The following is a 22,430-nucleotide window of genomic DNA, read 5'->3' on the forward strand; positions in this document are numbered from 1 at the left end:
GGGGAGAGGAGAGCAGGGCTGGCATCAAGAGCCTCCACAGCTCCTGGAAGAGACATTCTGCTGCTTTTATCCCAGGCAATTGCTCTGGAACTGCCTCCTGTGACACCGAATGCGGCACAAGGAGAGGCACTCAGGCGCTGGAAGCGAGGAGGGCAGATCTGCCGGGGAGGCGAAGGCAGCGCAGAGCTCCCCAGCCGCTGCCAGCCCAGGCGAGCAAAGCTTCTGCTCCCTGCCGGGGCTGCTGAGCACAGCTTCTCCTCCTGGCGGGCTGCCTGCTCACAATAAACAGCTTTTGGGCTCGCAAGGCCTCAGCTTTGCTCACTGTGTTTAATCACCTGCGAAAGCTGTTTATTGCCTTGTATCCTCCCCCATCATGGGCATTAGCCTTCAAGGATAAGGCTTTATGGGGAGGCTAAGCAGGCCGAGAGATGCAGGGGACACTGGAAGCTGTGTGCAAGCACAGATGAAATAAATCCACAGGAGGACCACAGCCCCTGAAAGCAGGCAGATAAGCTATATATAGCCCTGCAGGGCACTCTGCTTGCCCTTGCTTGTGGACAGCCACTAGGCAAGCTCCTCTGCAGCCAGCAAAGAAAGATTTGAGCAGGCAATGAAAAGGAGCCAAGAAGGCTGTGGATGTCCCCTCCCTGGAGGTGTTCAGGACCAGGCTGGATGAGGCCTCAAGCATTCTGGGCTAGCAGGTGTCCCTGCCTATGGCAGGGGCTTAGAACTGGATGAGCTTTGAGGTCACTTCCAACCCAGCCCACCCTAGGATTCTATGACAGTGCTTAGCTGACCAGTAGTTGCTGGCTGGCTGTTCAGAACCCGCTCTCCTTTCTCAGAAGGAGCCCTGCTAGTGTCATATTTGTTACTGTATCTTGCTAGGGAATGAATTAAATTTACCACCTAGCCAAGCATGAAATTATGTTTTCAATAATAATCCAACAAAAGCTGCCTGAGCTGGGGACAATTACACATCTCACTGAGGGATCTGGTATCACCGAAGGTGTCCACTGGAGCCATTAAATGAAGTGATTGCCCATCTGTAGTGCACCAGGACAGGCAGCTGATAGCCCTGTTAGCTTCAACGAGCCAGCAGAGGCTGCAGGTAGTGAAGCTTATTGATTGGGCTCAAAACACCATAAAAAGCTAATGAAATGTAACTTCCATCGTGCAAAAACCCTGCAAAATACATCTCCTTGATGCTTTGTGGTCTCTGGCTGCCACGGCAGAGCTTGAGATGGGACTACCCTTCTCACGGTGGAGCTGCAGCTCTACTTTGCCTCCTGCCTCCCCCACCCGGGCCCCGGCGACGTCTGATGTGCAGGCTCCTCCCGATGGCTCCCCGTGCCAGTGCCAGTGATTGCAGCCAGACTGCGGGCAGCAGTGATGAAGTTTGCTGTAGTCCTTTGCAGTCAGTATTTCACCTGGCACAGCTGCTTGGCTCTGCCGCTGCACACCCCGGGTGCTGTGAGCATCCCTGCTCTCTGTGCCGTGCTCTGGCTCACACTCTCCCCAGTAGTCACCTCTGCTGCTCGCGGGGGAACAGGAGTCCCAAACCTTCTCAAGGCAACAGGTGGCACCTGGCAGAGGAAGAAGGAAGTTCAAGTGCTGGCAAGCATCTGGCTCCTCCCAGGAGTAGCTCTCTTTAGCAGGCTGTAGCTCACTGCACAGCCCCTTGCTCACGGGGCAGCTCTGCAGGCACAATGCTCACTGCAAGAGGACAAACACCAGGCAGAGGATTTCAGCTGCTGAGATGGATCCGTGGCTCTACAGCTGAAGGGTGTCCAGGAAAAGAGAGGATACCAGCAAAATCCATTGGCTCACAGAATCCCTACTCCTGTCAAGGTGGCAATCAAGGAGCCCAGAGCAAGCTGGGGCAAGAGACTGGGTTGGGAAGACCTCATCAGTAACAGCAGTATCAGAGCTGCAGATGAAGCAGGTTTTTACCCAAAGAATGATGGAGATGAAAAGGTCCCTGCCTCGAGGCTGCTCCTGGGTCTTTCCTACTGCCTTGTAGAGGCTTTCATTAGCACAGCCTGCGGTGAGCAACTGACCTGCCTGAGCTGGAAAAGGGGTTTGGAGTCTGTGGTGGGGAATACGTTCAGCACTGAGGCTCTGATCTGTTACCTTCTGCTCACTTTGCAGGGGAGGAGCTGTAATTGTTAGAGCCCAGGCCTTAGCACAGCCCACAGGAGGAGCTACTGAGCAGGAAGGACTGGTCCTGCCAAGAGGACATCCTGGCTTGACTGGCAGAGATGAGCACTCGTCATGAGGCTGGACTAGGACTCCTTCCTGCTAAGCAGCTCCTCCTCTTGCCCCGTGCTGAGAGAGCAGGAACCGGAGGTGCAAAGGCAGCTGGACACATGCAAACATCTTGGTGATATTTGCAGTGATATTCTGAGGGGATATGAGCAAACCTTTGACTTCAAACAGCATTTAAAGAACATGACATTTGGAAAAATATCAGCCAGCCACAGAGCCTGAGCTGCTCAGGCAGCAGCTTCCCCACGCCGCTGAGACCACGCGGAGGTGCCCACCATGGCTGCAGGAGCTGCAGACCAGCTGTGCAGTGCCAGCTCAGTGCCCTGCCTTCGCGCCTCCCCTCCTCCCCTCTGAGCTAGCTTTGGTAGTTCTGAGCAGATGCTCTTCTAGTGCAGCTCTGGCCTGTGGGCCTTGCCACACAGCTGTAAGAGGATTTCAGCTGTCACCTTGGTCAGTGGCACTGCAGCGGCACTGGAGTGTGGTGTAAGCACTGTAAAAAGCCTGGGCACAGCATCCAGCCAGGTAAGGGTAGGCAGAGCCTTACCTGCACGGAGAACACCTCAAAGTGCCAAAGCTTCAAGCCTGCAGTTGAGTTTTAGAGGCACAGATTTCCTGTTGGATGGCTACTGGATCCAGAGAGCTCTCCAACGTCCCTGCCTTCTGCCCATGCCAGATCCACCTTGGCAGGGAGATTCTGGGTGCAGAGAGTCTCTCTCCAGCTGTCCCTGGGCAATGCAGGCACCCATGCAGTGGTGTTTGTGTGCAGCACAGACACCCCCACTGCCCTGCCACCCAGCTGCCAGCATGCCCAGGAGCTGCCGGCACAGCCTCGCTTTGTTCCTCAGACACAGTTCACTGAGCACTGCTTTGCTTTCCCCTTAAGCTCCTTTCCAGCCTCTAATCCTCACAGACATGCTTTAATTCTCCTGTCCATAAGCAAACTCTCAGGCACCAGAGACAAGCAGTGCCAGAGGAAACCCAACCAGCCTGCCCTGCAGCACCTCGCTGCTGCTCATAGCTCTGCCTGGCACATCACTGCCCCAGCAACCTGCACAGCCCCAGCAGCAGGGTGGCTCAGCCCCCAGTGCCAGCCTGCAGCAGAAGTGAAGTGTCTGCTGTGGAGTGAGAAGCTGCTGCTGTGAAGTGCCCACTCCAGCTGCAGGACAGGCAGGAATCCCTGCCAAGCAGGTGGTGACTGCTTGATGATAGGGAGTACAAACTAGCCCCTGGGCCTGAGGGAGCCCTCATCTGAGTGCTGGAGACACAAAGCCATGGGCAGTTTCCCAGGAACCAGGCTGCAGCTCCAGGCACTGGGCAGCTGAACCTAACCTGAACTTCCTTCTCTCTCACCCCAGTGACCTGCTGGATACATCCTAAGTTTATTTCTCTTCTCTGGGTTTGCTGCAGCCCAGTGACAACCCAGGCAGTCTCCAGCCCAGAGCTTGGACCACTTTAAGAGTTAAGTTGAAGAGGGAGGAGAACCCTTGCCCGGAGTCCTCACTGGCTGCATCTGTCAGGGTCTCCTACAGCCCACCCTTCCCAGCTGCCACCAGCAGGTCCCAAGGCAATCTGGACCACAGAATCAAGACCCGAGACAAGATGTGGTACCTTCACCTCTGCAAGGTGGAGTTATAAACAGGCCGAGTAAATCCAAACAAGACACCAAACACTGCAGGATGTACAGCAATGACAGAGAAAGGACAAGGTTGGTACTGCTGGAGGCTCCTTTGAACGTATCAAACCAGTGAGCAGCTGGAGGCCAGCTGCTGCTCCAGCCTCGTTGTGATGCTACGTCATTGGGGACTCACAACTGGGGAGTAACTATTGAAATAAACATCTCAGGGGGCAAAACAGCAGGCAGCAGGCAGGACCTTTGGCTAGAATCAGTCAGCCCAACTTCAACAGTTCCACAGCCTCTTTAACCTCCTGATGGATCTAGTGCCCTGCCCCTGGCAGCAGAGCCCCTAATGTTTCAAACAACAACCCAGTGAATGCCCTTCAGGGCCAGCACAGCCCTGCAGGGATGCCAGGGGCTGCCTTGAACCAGGACCCAGCTGGGATAACATTTAAGAGCTCATCTGAAGGGCACTGCTGCCAAAATGAGGGCATCTCCTGAGCTCTGGCCCAGGTACACCACAGCCTGGGGAGAAGCCCCCTGAGCCCCTCCAGTCAGATCTAGGATCTGCTCAGGGGCTGCCCAGGGCAGCCAAGGGAGCCTGGTTTATGACACCAGACAAGAAGAAATGTCAAGCAGAGCTGGAGCAAAGCCCTTGACCCTGTGAAGAAGCTGCCAAATGCACTCTTGTGCCCAAGCAGCACTCCTTGACCACTGATGTGGTGCTCACTACAGCAGCCAACCAGAGCACACTGAGGTGCACACTGGAGGCCCCACCTGCTCCAGACTGATCCAGCCTCAGGGAAGGGTCACTGACATGGATTCAGCAGCCCCAGATGCTGAGCAGAGAGACAGCTCCAGACGCTGCACGTGCTCCTGCCAGCCCTGCCAGCAGCCAAGGCTGCAAGTCCCTCTGAAACTGCACCTGGGGCCTTGCCCTGCTCTAAGGTCAAGAGTGGTGCTGGCCCACCCAGTCACCTTACCCCTGCCGGCTCCTGCCCCGGCGCAGGCAGCAGAGCCAGCGCTGGCACCGCTAAGCAGCTCTCCAGGCAGCACCTCTCCAGGCAGCACCTCTCCAGGCAGCACCTCTCCGCTGCATTTCTTATGCATTAAAGTTTGCCATGCTTGCGTCAGGCTTTTGACTTTCTGAAGCCGCTCTAAAGCCAAACATCATCTTATTAAACCCTCTAAAAATTCATCACAAATCAGTTTACAGGTGACATTGATGTCTTATTGCTATCCATTCCTCCCGGACCACTCCAACAACTCCTGTTTTATACTCCTGCAGCGCTGAAATATGGCTCACACCAGCAGCTGCCCTCTTAGCAATCACCAAAGCAGAGCTTGGCAGTTGTCATCCATTGCACTCTGGAGAAAAATGCTGGTAATCCTGGGGATTGATTGAGCAGCATGGAATCAGGACTGGCTGCCAGAGAGACCATTTAACTGATTTAAATTCATAAATCTCTTTTCTCCTCTCCTATTTTAGTTCAGAAACTGCTAAATATCACCATTGTCTTGTGATGCAGGGAAGGAACCAATTCTTCAGAACGAGATCCGTTTAAATAATACCTGATTGCATTCATTAGTGCTCCTGCTCAGGCGGCTCCTGGACCTCAGGGAGCGCTTCCAGCTACGCACACCGAGCTAGGGAGTGCACCTCAGAGTCCTGGGCCAGTGGAACTCCCTGTGGTTACCTCCTCAGAGGTCAGTGTCAGGCACAGAGGCCTTCCCTGCCTTCAAATCATAGAACATAGAATGCCAGGGGCTGGCAGGGACCTCCAAAGCTCATCCAGTCCAACCCCCCTGCCAGAGCAGCATCACCCAGAGCAGATCACCCCGGGCAGGGTTTGAATATCTCCAGAGAGGGAGACTCCACAACCCCCCTGGGCAGCCTGTGCCAGGGCTCTGTCACCCTTACAGGGGAAAAAAATGCTCCTCATGTTTAAATGAAACTTCCTCTGCCTCAGCTTGCACCATGGCCCCTTGTGCTGTCATGGGCACCACCTAGCAGAGCCTGGCTCCAGCCTCCTGGCACTCACCTGCACATATTTGTGCACACTGATATGCAAATAAAGTGACCCAAAATAAAGAAGTGATCCAAGCCACAGCTTTGCCTCTTCGTGTTCTGGAGGATGTCAGAGAATCATAGAATGCTATGGGCTGGAAGGGCCCTCCAGAGAGCATCGAGTCCAACCCCTCTGTAAAGCAGGGCCACTTAGGGCAGGTCACACAGGAATGTGTCCAGGCAGGTTCTGGAGGTCTCTAGAGGAGACTCCACAACCTCTCAAGGCTTGATTCTCCTCCCAGCTCCTTTCTGAGAGGTGCCTAACTCTGGCTGTGTGCAGCTGGCTGTCTCTCCTGCTCACTATGCCTGTCAGGTAGCTTATTACAGCTCTGATTTGAAACCATAGCAAATCCCTTTTTTATTTACTCATCATTTTTCTCAGGATCAGTTCCATAAAATCCTTCCTTGTACAGCATAATCACAGCTAAGTCTTGTCTAAGGCATTCCCTGGCTGCTACAGCAATTGGTTCACTGCCCTGCAAGCTGAAGTGCTTCAGCCCATCTGACACACAGCTCCAGCTCTAACACAGGGAAACAGCACCAAAGAGTGAACACAGACACACCACCTGCCAAAGCAAAGGCTCCCTGGTGCCCAAACCAGCAGCCAAGAAGGGTTTAAAAGGCATTCGAAGTGCAGCCTCTCCCCAGAACAGAACTGTGATCTGCCCTTTTCAAACCTCTCTTGGACAGAGCAGCCACAGCTAGAGCAGACCCTGCTCTGGTGGCAGGACATGGCTGCTGGGCAGGGAGAACATCTCACAGGCTCACAGGATGTTAGGGGTTGGAAGTGACCCAGTTTGATCATGGAGTCCAACCCCCTGCCAGAGCAGGACAATCCTATCTGACACAGATCACAGAGGAACACATCCAGACAGGCCTGGAAAGGCCCCAGAGGAGGAGACTCCACAACCTCTCTGGGCAGCCTGTGCCAGGGCTCTGGGACCCTTCCAGTAAAGAAGTTCCCCCTTGTGTTGAGGCAGAACCACTCTTGCCGCAACTTATACCCATTGCTGCTTGTCCCATTCCAGGCAGCAGTGAGCAGAGCCTGTCCCCACCTCCTGGCAGCCCTCAGATACATTTATCAAATCCCCTCTCAGTCTTCTCTTCTCCAGACTAAGCAGCCCCAGGGCCCTCAGCCTCTCCTCATCAGCCATGCCCTACAGGCCCCTCATCATCCTCCTAGCCCTCTTCTGGACTCTCTCCAGCAGATCCCTGTCCCTCTGCAGCTGGGGAGCCCAAAACTGAAGGCAGTACTCAGGATGAGGTCTCAGCAGGGCAGAGTAGAGGGGGAGGAGAACCTCCCTTATCTGCTGGACACACTCCTCCTAATACACCCCAGGATCCCATTGGCCCTCTTGGCCACCAGGGCACATTGCTGTGCCATGGGTAACTTGTTAGCCACCAGGACCCCCAGGTCCCTCTGCACAGGGCTGCTCTCCAGCAGCCACCTCCCAGCCTGTTCTGGTGCAGTTTGTTATTCCTCCCCAGGTGCAGGACTCTGCACTTGTCCTTGTTGAACCTCATCTGGTTCCTCTGTGCCCAGCTCTGTCTGTCCAGGTCTCCCTGGGTGGCCACACAGCCTGCAGCTGTATTGCCAGAGCATCTCCCAGGTTGTTGTGCCAGTAACCATCAGGCACCTCAAGCTGGTACAAAGCCCAGCTGAGTTCTTAGACAGCTGAAGACATGAAACATTCTGACACTCGCTGACAGCTCCATGTTCTTCTGTCCCTGCCCTGGTGTTATGCCATGCTGGAATTCAGGAACAATCTGAACTACCTCAGCCTCCAGACGAAGAGCAAAGTCAGTGACATTCTTCCTGGGATCAGAATGAAAAACCTCACTGCACTGCTCAGAAATCCGAGGCAGAGCTGGCAGCACTTTGTCCTCCAGCAGCAGCACTGCCACCTCCTCACCCTTCCTGCGACGAAGCTGGCATCAGCTCTGATGGATGTGCATGGGGACCACCAGACCCTCAGGGGCAAGCACAGGGCATGGCCCCAACTTCTCCTGCTGTTCTCAGCAGAAATCTCATTTGTCAGGACAACATCAACCACTTTGGAATAACCTCTGCCTGGACTCTGTGGTTGCTGTGACACTGAGCCACCAACGCAGCTTCATCTGCATCACTCTGTGTGAGGGCTTGAGGGACAGAGAGCTGCCTGCATGGACCCAGCAGCAAAACCTTCACAACAGCCTTCCAAGCAGCCCCAAAAACCTTCACAGCAGCCTTTAGAGTACCCCCAAAACCTTCACAAGAGCCTTTCAAGCATCCCCATCTATGGGGAGCTGCACACATCCTTCTGAAGTCCTGGCTGCTCCCAAGAGAGCTGAGAGGCCCAGGGTGGTGTCTGTAAAACAGCTTGAGAACTGCAGTGTCAGCCTCGGAGGTGATCGGCAGAGCTGAGAGCTGCACCTAGCCTTGCACACTGAACGCATCCTGTAGTGGCAGCAAAACCATTCAGCATGATCACCAGGACCAGTTTGATGCCTGCAATGCTTTCAGGCCACCTCCTCTCTTTGAAAGGCAATTTAGGAACCAAGTAGATCTGAGAAGTGTTTTGGATACACCCTGCAGTTTGTCCCTGCTCCCAGTCTGTAGCAAGTGTAACTACTTAAGTAAGGAATTAGGCAATCTGCACCATTTGCAGAGCATCGCTTGGTCAAAACTGCTTCCTGCCTCCGCCTGGGACCAGCCTAGAAGCTGAGCCGGAGGCAGCCACATGATCCAACCCAGAGTGGCTCTCTCCATACCTCAGTTTACTCAGATGTACTGCCCAAATCTGGGTGAGCAAGATAAGGTCTCTGTGCACATTGTGTTTGAGAACTGCTGCTCAGAAGCAGTGGGCAATGAACTCCTCAGCCGTGGCAGCCACTTTTCAACTAGCACTGGCTGTGCTGATCTCAGCTGCACACAGCAGTCTTGGCTAACCTCTCATTTCCCTCTCACCTTGGGGACCCAAGTCAGTGCTAGCATCCTGGTTTCTAACTAATGTTGGTGAGGAAATGTGCAGTAAAAGCCTTATACTGAGCACCAGTGTGCTGTAGAGCACAGAAATGATCAGTTTTGGCACACCTCTGCCTGCCTGCCCCACGCTGAGATTTGCATCTTGTAGCTGTTCTCATTCCATAACGCAGAGAAGCTCTCAGCCTTTCCCAGCCTCAGGGTGACAGCGATGCAACCTTAGCCTGATAGAGATGAATGCAGGAAGGTCCTGCCCGTCCCAAACAACACTTTCAGCACAGCACTCGGGAGGAAGACCACGATTAATGATAAGACATAGAGCAGCAAGTGAGGGGCTCCTCTTCCAGACAGCGGAGTCCCACGTAACAGTCAACAGGAGAACACAAATGGGTGCAGGAAGACACCTGGCGGTGCCTGGCTGCTGTCCCTCCAGCAGTGGTGGAGCCGTGTGAGTTGCGGAGTGTTGTCACTCCACCTCAGAGCTGACTGAGGTGAAAGAGTAACTGCTTTGGAGCCAGCCCCCAGCGAAGGCAGCAGGCCAGGCTGCAGCCGCGGAACCCGACGCCACACCTACCTTTCTTCCCCCTGTGTTTATGCGAAGTGGAGTTAGGAAGGGATCAAAAATCATATGGCTGGTTTCAATATTGACAGGTGACTGCCTTTTCCCAACAGAGCACAGGTTCCAGGCTGAGTTCACCAAACCCCAAAAGGAGGGCACTGCAAAACACAAAACAGGGCAAGTGTGAGAGGCGCCTGGAGAGGCTGCAGACGTCTGCGCGGCGCAGGAGCGGGCAGCTGGCGCAGGAGCGGGCAGTTGGCTCAGGAGCAGGCAGCTGGTGCAGGAGCGGGCAGCTGGCGCAGGAGCGGGCAGTTGGCTCAGGAGCAGGCAGCTAGTGCAGGAGCGGGTAGCTGGCGCAGGAGTGGGCAGTTGGCGCAGGAGCGGGTAGCTGGCGCAGGAGCAGGCAGCTGGCGCAGGAGCGGGCAGTTGGCTCAGGAGCGGGTAGCTAGTGCAGGAGCGGGCAGCTGGCGCAGGAGTGGGCAGCTGGCGCAGGAGCGGGCAGTTGGCTCAGGAGCAGGCAGCTGGTGCAGGAGCGGGCAGCTGGCGCAGGAGCGGGCAGTTGGCGCAGGAGCGGGCAGCTAGTGCAGGAGCGGGCAGCTGGCGCAGGAGTGGGCAGCTGGCGCAGGAGCGGGCAGTTGGCTCAGGAGCAGGCAGCTGGTGCAGGAGCGGGCAGCTGGCGCAGGAGCGGGCAGTTGGCGCAGGAGCGGGCAGCTAGTGCAGGAGCGGGTAGCTGGTGCAGGAGCGGGCAGTTGGCTCAGGAGCAGGCAGCTAGTGCAGGAGCGGGTAGCTGGCGCAGGAGTGGGCAGTTGGCGCAGGAGCGGGTAGCTGGCGCAGGAGCGGGCAGCTGGCGCAGGAGCGGGCAGTTGGCTCAGGAGCGGGCAGCTAGTGCAGGAGCGGGCAGCTGGCGCAGGAGTGGGCAGCTGGCGCAGGAGCGGGCAGCTGGCGCAGGAGCGGGCAGCTGGCGCAGGAGCGGGCAGCTGGCGCAGGAGTGGGCAGTTGGCGCAGGAGCGGGTAGCTGGCGCAGGAGCGGGTAGCTGGTGCAGGAGCAGGCAGCTGACCCTGCGAGGTGGCCTGCATGCCCCCGTGCCTGGCAGCAGGCACACTCAGCCAGCCCTGCAGACACCAAGCTTGGCACAGAGACCCAACGCCCCACTGCAGGAGGCTCTGTCTCAGCCGAGAGGGTTGTTGCCGTTCCTCTGCTGAGGATGCCTGGGCACAGTTCCCAATAGCTGCTCTGAGCACTGGGGAGCATTTACGGGGCAGAGGGGACAGGGCTCAGCTCCTCGGGCTCATTCTGCATGCCCTCCAAGTGTCCTTATACTGAAACCATTCCACTCAACCTTTTAAAGTCTCCTCATATTTAGAAGTCATGAAAGGCCACAGAATGACTCTAGGAGAAGCCCACCCAGTGTGAGCCCAGAGAACAGGCCGGCAGGGCTGAAGCAGAGCTCCTCCCCCGGATGTGCAGCAGCCTGGGGCATGGGAGAGCTCCTGAGTTTGGCAAGCTGAGTTATTTTCTGTAGCCCTAACTGAAAGAAAGGGGGAAGTCACCTCAGCCTGCTTCTGCCGAGGGAGCTGCAGGCTGAGGGTCCTGCTGCAGCTCATCTGCCAAGAGCAGCCTGAACTCCTCCTTGGGTGCTGAAAAAAGTCTGATCAATGAGTATGGAGCTACCAGGATGGACAAAGGCCACAATCAGCTTTGTGCCTGCTGACCTTGGCCCTGCCTGAGGTACAGAGACAGCCCTGGCTGTGTCTGGGCTCTGCTGCAGTGCTGTGGCAGGTGGCAGTTTCACAGGGCAGATCTTGATGCCTTTTTGGACCTTTTCACCTGCTTTACAAGTTCCCATAACTTCTGAGCTGCAGAACATCTTCTGATGTGTGTGACCAAGTGGTGCTGGGGCTGGAGCCTGGGGCTGAGTCCTTGGGGCAGGTGCTCTGCCCAGAGGGTGGAGCTGAAACCAGCCCAGCAGCCCCTTTAAAAGCTCTCTGGTTCCTGGGGGCAGCTGCATGCAGGTTTTGCAGTGCCTGCTCTGGCAGGAGCTGTGGCTGGGTTGGAGCCCCATGACTTTACTCCTCTGAGAAGGTGCTCCTTGGAGGGCAGACATGGGACATAGCTGCTATGAGGGGGGTCTAACACTGCTGTCTCTCCTCTTGGCAAGGAAACCTGGCACCTGTGCGGTGCCTGGCAAGCCAGCCCTGCCCAGCAGGGTAGAGAAGGTGGAGCTCCAGTGTCGTGATGCTGCTCTGCAGAGGTCCCACTGGTCACCCAGACATGTGAGTCTGTTCTTGCACTCTTGATTTCTCTCTGAATGCCCAGAAGCTCATGGTCAAGAACTCCCCAGCATGTGCCTGCTGCTGGTCCTGGTCTGGCTGGCTGGGCAGAGGGCAGCAGTGGTAGCTGTGACCCCAGGGATCAGGAGGGCTTTGCTTGTGCTTCCTCTGAAGATTCATGACGGGTGACTAACCTAAGGCTGCACACCTAAGTGAACTATTGGATGGGGACATGATGCAGTGTTATGTCTGATACATTAATTAATTAGTGTTGCTGCTAAGATGCTTAAAGTAGCAGGAAAGTGTTCAAGCCACGACAGAAATCCAGGGAGGCTTCATGTAGGAAGCCAAGGTCTGACCTAAGCACAGGGCCAGAATGAGAAGTTAGTGCCTGAACCTAGCAAAACACATCCAAGTGTTTGTTGTTGCATTATTGCAGCTCAGCTAATCACTGCTGAATCGCTGCCCCCTGCCCCACACCTGTCTGTGGGAGTGGGCAGATGCTGCGTGCGTGGCCCTGAGGCACTGCAGGCAGCAGCCTGCTCCGTGCTGTATGAGCTGGCTTGCATGCAGCCCACACACCAGCTGCAGTCTCATCTACAAGCTTCTCTAGACAGTGGTTGTGCCACCACAAGGCTCTGTGCTGATCACCTCTGCCCTCATCCATGGACGCCCCTGAATTTGCACCACTGGGCAGCTGCTCCAGATCTGACCCTGCTGCATAGCCATAAGGAAGCCATCCAAGGGGCAGAGCTGTGCCCAGGCCAACCTCAGGGCATTCAGCAAGGCCAAGGGTAAGGTCCTGCACCTGGGTGGGGGCAATGCCAAGCACAGCTGCAGGCTGGGTGGGGAATGGCTGAGAGCAGCCCTGAGGAACAGGCCCTGGGGGTCTGGGCTGATGCAAAGCTCCACAGGAGCCTGCAGTGTGAGTGCAGCCCAGACACAAGCCTGTGCTGGGCTGCAGCCAGAGCAGTGTGGGCACAGGGCAAGGGAGGGGATTCTGCCCCTTGGCTCTGCTCTCCTCACACCCCACCTGCAGCCCTGGGGGCACTTCTGCAGCCCCCAGCACAAGCAGCACATGGAAGGGTTGGAGCCAGTGCAGAGGAGGCCACCAAGATGCTGAGAGGGCTGCAGCAGCTCTGCTCTGAGCACAGGCTGAGAGAGTTGGGGCTCTGCAGCCTGGAGAGGAGAAGGCTTCCAGGAGAGCTTGGAGTGGCCTTGCAGGCTGTGAAGGGGGCTGCAGGAGGGCTGGGGAGGGACTATTGACAAGGTCTGGGAATGAGAGGAGGAGGAGGAATGGGTTTGAAGTGTCAGAGGGGAGATTGAAAGTGGCTATTAGGAAGAAGTTGTTTGCAGTGAGGGTGGTGAGAGCCTGGCAAAGGATGCCCAGGGAGGTTGTGGCTGCTCCCTCCCTGGAGGTGCTCAAGGCCAGGCTGGATGAGGCCTTGAGTGACCTGTTGTGCTAGTTTGAAGCAGGGTAGAATGTTTTGGTGAGAAGAACTAGCTCACAGGCTGTGAAAGGAAAACAATGGTGATGTCTGCTCCCCTCAGAGTCTTGCTGAAGAAGAATGTAAACATTAGATAACACTCTCACCATTTTGTTGCACTCTCTGCCTTGGACTGCTGACTGAGCTGCAGCTCCCTAACCTCACCTTCCACTCACCTTTGCTTCTCAGCCTCTTGCCTGAACCTCTGTTCTTCCTTAGGACTGGGGTAAGGTTGAGAGGGGCAGGGGGAAGGTGCAGGGGTGGTTGAGAGCCCCTCCTGGGGACTCAGGTTTCTGGGAGGGGAATTGTGCTTCTGTATTACTTTTACCTTGTCTATTTCTGTCTGTAACTGTATACACTGTGAATAGCTGCTTGTATATTGTGCCAGCTGTAAATAAATAGCTTCATTTATATTCCCAGAGCTGGCTGAGACTAGTCTGGGTGATTTCTAAAGTGGGGGGGGGGGGGGGGGGCAGGGAACACCCAAACCATCTAGTGGGAGGTGTCCCTGCCTATGGCAGGGGGTTGGGACTGGATGATCCTTGAGGTCCCTTCCAACCTGAACCATTCTATGATTTGATAAGTTTTGGGCTGATCCAGGTCCTGCCTCCAGCCCTCTCATGGCAGAAAGAAAACTGGAGCCACACAAAGCCTCTTTGCTCTCTGCTGGCAGGCTGTGGGCAGAGCTGTGTGCACTGGGGAGCAGGGGAGTGAGGCACTTGTGTTGTATACCTGTGCTAAGGTCCCTGCCGTCCTTAGCCTGTATCTTACTGCAGCTGCTCTGTTTTCAATTTACTGGAACCATTTCTATTGAGATAGATGAAGATGCTCTGGTGTCAGCATGACACAACAGGATGAGGGATTCTGATGGCTTTTCCCCAACCTATGCATAACAGCAGTGAAATAATAGCAGCTGGGACAATAAAGCAAGGACTGAATAATCTTCTGCTAGCGATGAGTAGCACAGATTTGCCTAACTAATGCAAGCCTCCCCTTTGCAGAGCTAGGCAGCGGGAGAAGAGTGTCCCACGAGGGTGCCCTTCTGTAGGTGCAGCAGAGAAGGGTAATGGTGCTGTCTGCACTGCCTGCTGATGGATGTGTGGCTGCATCCCTGTGCTGGCAGCAGCCTTCCCACTCAGGGATCAGAGGTGCTTGCTGTGTGCAGCATCTTGATTACCTGAGCTGGCCTACGCTGCACTCTAAGGCCTGGGTGGTGAAAGGAGAGCTCAGAGCTGTCTCCCACTCATTTGGCTGGCTGCTGAGAGCTTGCTTTGTGTCAGACTTCTACCCCATGCCCTGCTCCTGCACCCCCAGAACGAGACACAAGAGAAGACTGTTCTGCCACTGACCCCTGCCACTGGACTCTCACCATCCTGCCACCGACCCCTGCCCACTGGGCTCTCGCTGTCCTGCCACCGACCCCTGCCCACTGGGCTCTCACTGTCCTGCCACCGACCCCTGCCCACTGGGCTCTCACTGTCCTGCCACCGACCCCTGCCCACTGGGCTCTCGCTGTCCTGCCACCGACCCCTGCCCACTGGGCTCTCGCTGTCCTGCCACCGACCCCTGCCCACTGGGCTCTCGCTGTCCTGCCACCGACCCCTGCCCACTGGGTTCTCGCTGTCCTGCCACCGACCCCTGCCCACTGGGCTCTCGCTGTCCTGCCACCGACCCCTGCCCACTGGGCTCTCGCTGTCCTGCCACCGACCCCTGCCCACTAGGCTCTCACCGTCCTGCCACTGACCCTTACCCACTGTGCTCTCACCGTCCTGCCACTGACCCCTGCCCACTGTGCTCTCACCATCCTGCCACTGACCCCTGCCCACTGGGTTCTCACTGTCCTGCCACTGACCCCTGCCCACTGGGCTCTTGCTGACCTGAGACTCCTGTTTCCTGCACCAGCACTTGGAATGAGCAGGGCATGGAGCCAGTGTTAGCTGTGCCAATCTTTCCCTGGGGAAAACACCTCGGGCTTGGGCCTGAGCAGTGCAGGGACTCTGGTTTAGGAGCAACTGCAGAAGCAATTCCACTGCCAGTCTGCATCAGTTTCACAGATGAGAACTGGCAAACGTGACCCAGCTTTTACAGTGCTCATTTTATTGCTGCTCACTTGCCCCAAGGCATCTGCTGCTGCTGTCAGCAGGAGATGGAGTTGAGCCATGACAGCCTGTGCTGCCCTGCCCTGAGACCAGACCTTCCTCTCTGGAGTTTGCTCATCTCTCAAGACACAGATTTTCTGAGCTTAGGCTCCCCCAGAGCCCGTGAGCTTAAACAAAAGCAGTGACCTTACTCGTGCAGCAGCTCCATGTTTATGCCCTTAAGCTGTGACACCAGCCCTGGCAGTAGCACACAACACAATCAGGTTGTATTTGTGCAGCAATTATTCTTGCCCCGTGTAATTACTGCCCCCTCAGATGAAATCTCAGGCTCCTTATTGAAAGTGGGGATTGAAACACGGAGAGAATCAGCTATCTGTGTGCATCAATAAAGCAGTCCATTAATTATTTCCACCTCCTCAACTTGAAGCAAATCACCCTGCTAACGCCTCTGGGTAACCTTGTGCTTCTGCACAAAAGCCAAACCTCAAGTCACAATGGCAGTGAGAACTAAGGCAGGACACCAAAGGGAGGGTGGGCTGTGGCATGGCTTTTGTGGCAGCCACTGGGCACACAGGGCCTCAGGCTGCAGAAACAGCAACAGTGTCACAGTGGCTTCAGAGCTGAGAGCTGCCAGCTTTGCGGGGTCTTTCTCAGGAGCTAGAAGCTGATCGCAGAACTGCATCCTGGTGAGTGGAGCAGCACTGCCTGGGGCGGCTTAAGGGCTGCGACCTGGGATGTGCAGTGGAACTGGCACAGGCTGCTCATGAGCCTTGGGTGAAGCAAATCCTTGGTAGAGAGATGAAAACAAAAGAGGGGAGGAAGGCTGCAGCCTCTGCCCTTCTCTGCACTGAGCACACACACACTGGCTGGCTCAGTGCCTGTGTGCCACCCAGCCCTGTTCTGTCTGCCAGTGCTGGGCCCCCTGTGTGACCAACACTACAGCAATCCCTTGGCACTCAGTGGGCATTTCTTAACTCCACCTGGTCAGTCCCTTGGCCATCAGTTGCTGCCAGGCTTCAACAGCCTGGCAATCTTAGCTGAGTTTGCCTGGCACCTGGGACATCTGGGGGGTGGAAAAGAGGGAGTTTGGCCTGGGTTTAAATGCAGAGGGAAAGGGGAAGAGATGAAATGCTAGAAATCTGCACTGGGCATCCTGCCCTTTCCAGAGGGCACTGGAATGCAGGAGAGCTAGGTTCTCAGCTATGCCTCATCTCCAGAGGCAACCTTTCCTCTGCCTGATGCAGCTTTGTTCATGCTGTGGGTTGAGCTGAGGCTTTGGCAATCCCAATGTGACTGTTCTGAGGCAGGGTGAGAGAGATCTGAGGGTCCAGAGAGGTTCCAGAAGCCAGGAACGTTCACAGAGGTGAAACTAGACCAGAGCAGAGAGTTGTGGAGAGAAAAGTAATTTGGAAGTGATTGTTTTAAGGGCAGAGAGAGAGAGGGGAGAGAGACTGCTTATCCAGCAGGGCTGGGATCTTCTGTGGACTCAGCTCTATTTTAATGTCTTTGGGGTGCTATCGATCCTCTCGCCCAAAACATAGCAATGAGGAGAGGAGCAGAAACAATTACAGAGCAGAGTGCATTTATTCCAGCAAAGAGCCCTTCCTGCCTGTCCCTGTGCTCCACAGCTCCCTGCTGCTGGGAGAACGCTCAGGTAGCAAGCTGGAATTTAACTGTTCCTTGCCGCAGGCAGCAGCTCTCAGCACTTTGTGTGCCAATGCAAGATGCAGAGCAGCCTGCAGCTCTCCAGGGCAAGGGGCCTGGGCTTGGGCAAGGCAGAGGGGTGCGAGGGTGAGCACAGACCTGTGTGACAGTGACCTCCCAAGCATGACTGCAGGACTCTTACAGCCCATGACAGCAGTGGTGCAGGAACCTCCTGGCTCTGCCGACTTGCAGACAAGGGAGGAGCAAGCCCAGAGTTCAGCACCGAGCCCTGCAGCTCCTGTCTGGTGCTCATGTCCCATACTCTGCTGTCTTCTACAGCAAGCAGATTTCTCTGACTGCATTCTGCAGAGCTCTGGCCCTCCTGAGGGTGCTCCTTTCACTGTGAGGTTGCCCAAACTCTCCCCTGGACTGTTCTTGGAAGGGCCAGGAGTGCTCAGGACAGCTACACTGTTCAGGGGCTGGAGAAGAGGTGTCTGGGCAATGCTGGTATCTTAGAAATCCCCCAGGGTGCTGCCAAGGCACAGCTCTGAGCAGAGCCTACAAAACACTATGGAAGGGGATGAAGCCTGAGCCTCTCCTCAGCTCCCTGCTGTCCAAGCAGTGACCTCCCCTGGGTGAGCTGCTGCACCCTGCAGTGCTGTGTGCACCCCCGGGATGCTTTCCTACCCAGCTACCTCCTGCACCCTCCAGCTGGGAGCCAGCGTGGCCGGTGCAGGGCTGGAGGTTGCTGGCCTGCTCTGTAGGGATGCTGAGAGACATTCCATGAGGGAGATGGGGAAGGATTATTCCCTTTGTCTCGAAAGCCTGGGCCACTGACATGGCCTGGAGCTTCCACCAGCCTGGTGCTTGCCCAGAAAGATCCACTGCAAACACGAGCAAGGAGTAACTGCTTCAAGGGGAAGCAAAGTGCACTGATGCCAGGCTGCCTGCAGACCCCCAGGAGCCGGGGGGATTAACTCTGTCTTCACCAAAGAGCTGAAATGCAGCAGACAGCTGCAGAAGCAGGGGCTGGGGTACACCTCCAACCTGCTGCTCCTTACAGCCACTCAGTGAGCTTCGCGGTGCTCCTGTTGGCTTCTCTAGCAAATGCCAGGCAAATCCTGGCTGCTGGAATTCCTCTCCCATGACATTAATTGCCACCTGTGTAGCTCATGCTGCTGTACTCCAGGAGGAGGTTGTGTTCCAAACCTTTTGCTCCATTAATGCATTCTGGTGTAATGCTGCTGTGAATCTGAGCTTCCAAACAACCTTGCAGATCTTGCTGTGACTGCTTTTGGACAGATACAGCAAATGAAACTGCTGAGTTCTGTCAGTGAGGAAGCATTTTGCAAATGTATTGGTTCTCACAAGGCTGAGAAGGCTCTTAAATGCTCACCTAAAGGTGTATTTAATGATCCCAGCAAGTGTTTTCTCAGTTACTTTGAAGTTTCTGTATCTCACTGCAAATACAGCTCAGAATACAGATTCTCATCTCTGCTCTGCTCTCCTATTGCTCTCCGAATCAACTGTCTGCAAAAGAGGGCAAATGGGTCTAGAGCTTGGTTACTTCTGTGGCAGGTGCTAGAGCTTGGTGCTGAGGGATGTAAGGCCAGGACAGCCATCACTACTTTAATGCTTTGATTAGTTTAAGGCAAGGCCTCCAGGCTAAGCCATGCCAGGTCCCCTCGCAATTGTCCCTCTAAAATCACCCCCAGGGCACAGGACATTTGCCCTGAAAGGGGCTGGGGGCTGCTCAGGGATGCGGACTGTGCAGGACACGCAGGCTTCCCCTGGCTCGGTGTCTCCAATCGCCTTGTGAGTGGCTGTGCTGGTGGATGGGGGCACAGGCCAGGGATTACATAAGGAGGGAGCAAGTGGACAGGCGTGGAGGCTGTGGCAGGGCTGTGGCAGGCTCCCAGCTGCTGGCAGCAGGCCAGGAGCTAACAGGGCTGAGCTTCAGGTCAGAGAATAGCCCCACGGGACAGGCTGTTCAGAGAGGATTACTGCTAACAGCTCAGGCAGGCTGCTGCTGTGAGCCCCAGGGCCAGGCAGAGCAGACTCCTGCAGGTGGAGGCTAAAGGACCTGTCTGCCCTGCCGCAGGGTGACTCTCACCCTTGTGCGGCTGATCTGCCATCGCAGCTCTAACCCGACCGTGCCCGAGCTCACTTGGGCACACAAAGGACATTAGAGAGGCTCCCCCAGGCTGCTTTAGAAGCTTCTGACTGCAGGCAAATGCACAACTGACTCCAGCAACTGAATCATCAGATCAGATTTGCTCTGATGTGTCAGCAAGAACCGATGCAGGTAATGGGCAAGGCTTGGGCACTGCCTGGGCGTGAGGCAGGGTCTGGAAATGTGCTGCTGTGCTGTGGAAATGGAGCCTGCTGCCTTGGCGAGGAGAGCCAAGGGGGGCAGCTGAGCTGTCAATGCCAGGCGTGTGCCCCTGCCAGGACACCTCTATCTGCACCTGGCAGCTGACTGGAAAGCTGCTCCACGCAGCAACCTTCCCAGAGCCCTTCCTTAGCTGAGTGCTCGCTGGGTGTGTCTCATGCCAGTGCCACCAGAGCACTACAAAAGGTGCTGCTCAGCTGACCAGTGCTGGCAGCTGGCACAGGTTAATAACCATGGGGCACTTCCTTTCTGTGGCTTGTGAAGAACGGCTGCAGCCAGCACGCAGATGAAGTCAGAGCCAGAGCAGTGCCCGGGCATCACCCAGTCTGCAGCTGTCTGCTCCAGCTTGAAGAGGTCACAGCAGCACCCCATGCTCTGGCCAGACTGAGGAGAGGCTGGTGAGAGGTGTGGGGCACAGCATGCAGGATCCTGACATCTCCCACAGGCACAGAGACCACACAGACCCGGTGTGTGTGTGGGAACGGAGGGCCTGCAGCTCTAGAACGCTCCTGACAGCCCATTCCTCTCTGCCAAAGCCTGTGACAGCTCCAAAGGAAACAGCAGCAATTGCTTCCCAGGGAGAAGCGTGCAAGATAATGGATGTTGCCTTTGTGGCAGCAAAGATCCACTGGAGGATGCTGCCTTGGGGGCTTTATTACTTGTGACCTTCACACAGAACCACATGCATCTGAGTTTGAGTAATTTCAGCCTGTGGATGCAGCAGTTGAGGCTCTCTAGCAGCAGCTGAATAAAATCACACCTTCCTTGAGAAAAGGAGGGTTGTTAGATGGTTACATCTGGACAGAGCAGAAAATGTAGGGCCATGCACACAGGGAAAGGTGCAGAGATGGCTCAAAGTGCCCTCCTATGGATGCAGGCTCCTGAATCACCTCCATGATGCTGGGCTGCTGTGGTTAGCAAATGCAGCAGGCAACCAAACCTTGCTGCAGGCAGAATCTGTAGCCTCATCAGCACTGACAACCTCAGTTTCAGTTGCCCTCTGTCAGAGGCTTGCAGCTCTTAGCCATCATCACCAGCCCTGGGAGTTCCTCATGCTCTGCAGCCCTCAGCTCCTCACCTTTCCTGCCAGATGCGAGGTTTGTTCAAGGAAAAAAATCTCCTCTAGGTTCCACCTTGATCCTTTGGTCTCCATCTGACTGAACATGACTGAAGGAGAGGTTCTCTGACTTGGAGAAACTGCACCTGCCAACTACCACAAACTGGTTCCATCTCCTGGCCAGCAGCTCCCTTTGGTGCACCAGTCTGGCTCCAAACCCAGCAACACATCAGCTCCTTTTCAAACAGAAGTGAGGTTAGGTGGTGTGGATACGTTCAGAGTTAGCTGACAGGGTCCCAGTTTGCTCTCTCAGTGGCGAGGTGACCACAAGCTGTGCTTTAGGTCCATGGCATTGAGCCTTACATCACTGAGGCTCTGCTCATGGAAGGCTTAGTAAGGACAGAGCAGAGGTCTGCAGTGTTCTTGCTTTTGTCTAACATGAGGCTGCCAGGGTGGGTCAGTAACCATAAACCCTGCCAGGTGCCCATTCCCACCCGCCCCAGCTGAAGCTTGTTCTGGGGTTTCCCAGCATGAGCCCCAGGCTGGCAGGCCAAGCTGTGCTTCCTCCCTGACTTTAACCCAGTCTCTGCCCTGCCCCAGGCAGGCAGGAGAAGCAGAGATGTCTGAGCCTTGATGGGTCAAGGAGATTGTTCTCCTTTAAGGAAAGCTGTCCCTCTCCACCTACCAGAGCAGCACACCCCAGGACTTTGCTGTCTGAGCTGTAGGACTCAACACGACTTGGTTCCTATGCTGCTTTTCAAGCAGCTGCTGACCTGCCGAGGCACACACTGAGATAAAAACCCCTCTCGGCCTGCACTCATCTCAGCAGAGAGCAGCAGCGTTTAGCAGCTCTGCGCTGCCTGCAGCCTGCCTGCTCTGCCTCTCCAGCAGGGGCATGGGAAGTGCTTGCTGCAGGAATGGTGTCTAAGTAGGGGCGAACAGGAGCTGCGAGACCTTGGCAAAAGAGCCGCACACAATTCGCAGGGCTGGCGGCAGCGACGCTCTGCAGCCTGCACTGTGCCAGCCTGAGCTCCCCGGCTCAGAGCTCCCCGGCTCAGGGCGGCGGTGCAGGAGCAGCAGGGCAAAGCCTGGGCCTGGCAGCCAGGCAATTGTCACCCACACCAGCAGCGATGCTTTCTCTTTGTTCTGCACTATTAGCTGTTGTCAGCCAGGGTAACAGATACATCCATTATGCTGCCAGAGGAAACCAGCAGAGCAATGGAATGACAATTCCTGCGCCACTTATAACCAGCCTACTACCTCGTCTACAAGGGGAGTATTAATTTATTTTCTGTAGCATTAACTGTGGCCAATTTAATCAGAAAATAGTCTCTATACATCACTTCTTGGGCCTGGCTCACTGATCTGCTCCTCACTCTCGGGATCAGCAGCAATACTTTAGGCTCGGCTTGCGTGCGAGATGCTCCAGGACCCTGCCAGCACCTGGGGTCCTCCTCTGATTGTGGCTTTTAGTTCTAATCACTCTTCAGAAACCTCAGTGTGATGATTTCAGGGGCAACACATCCTCGGCCTGAAAATCCTAGCAGCTTCCAGAGGAAGCAATGTGAGCACTGAGTGTTTCCCACCAAGGCAGAAACAGCTACCAGAGAAAGGGATTTGGCTTTGCAGAGAACAGTGGCTCCTGGGGGGCTGAGTGGATGCCTTGCAGGTTGCTTTGGCTGGGAGGATATACAGGTTTGGATTAGTTGAAGTTCCCTCCCGGTGGTTCCTCTGTGTGTGTTACAAACCATTCTGATCACTCGAGCACAGCACCCTCCAGTGCTTTGCTTGCTCAGAGATGCCAGAGGTGCCAAGGCACCCCCCACTCTGCCAGCTGAAGTGCTTTATTGTAGGTCAGACACATCATGGGTGCACCTTGCTTGCCAAAAGACAGCGAATTAATCATCCATATCTAATGCCAAATGTATGCTCAATGTCTTTTACAACCTCTGGACTTCCCCATTTCACTTCTCCCTCCTGGCACGTTTCAGCCATGTGCTACCCTCACTGC

The 22,430-nt window shown here is 55.5% G+C and overlaps 1 protein-coding gene across 2 annotated transcripts in view; it reads right to left on the bottom strand.

Moving 5' to 3' along the window:
* The window catches only part of CA10 (carbonic anhydrase 10), a 141,924-nt gene that overhangs the window by 70,285 nt on the left and 49,209 nt on the right, over positions 1 to 22,430 (bottom strand). For both annotated transcript variants that reach the window (XM_064150496.1, XM_064150495.1), the window contains exon 4: positions 9,485 to 9,627. In XM_064150496.1, the coding sequence (XP_064006566.1) occupies positions 9,485 to 9,627 (143 nt within the window). The remainder of the gene's footprint in view (positions 1 to 9,484; positions 9,628 to 22,430) is intronic.

Source organism: Pogoniulus pusillus, chromosome 11, assembly GCF_015220805.1.
Source record: "Pogoniulus pusillus isolate bPogPus1 chromosome 11, bPogPus1.pri, whole genome shotgun sequence".
In the NCBI taxonomy this organism is placed as follows: domain Eukaryota; kingdom Metazoa; phylum Chordata; class Aves; order Piciformes; family Lybiidae; genus Pogoniulus; species Pogoniulus pusillus.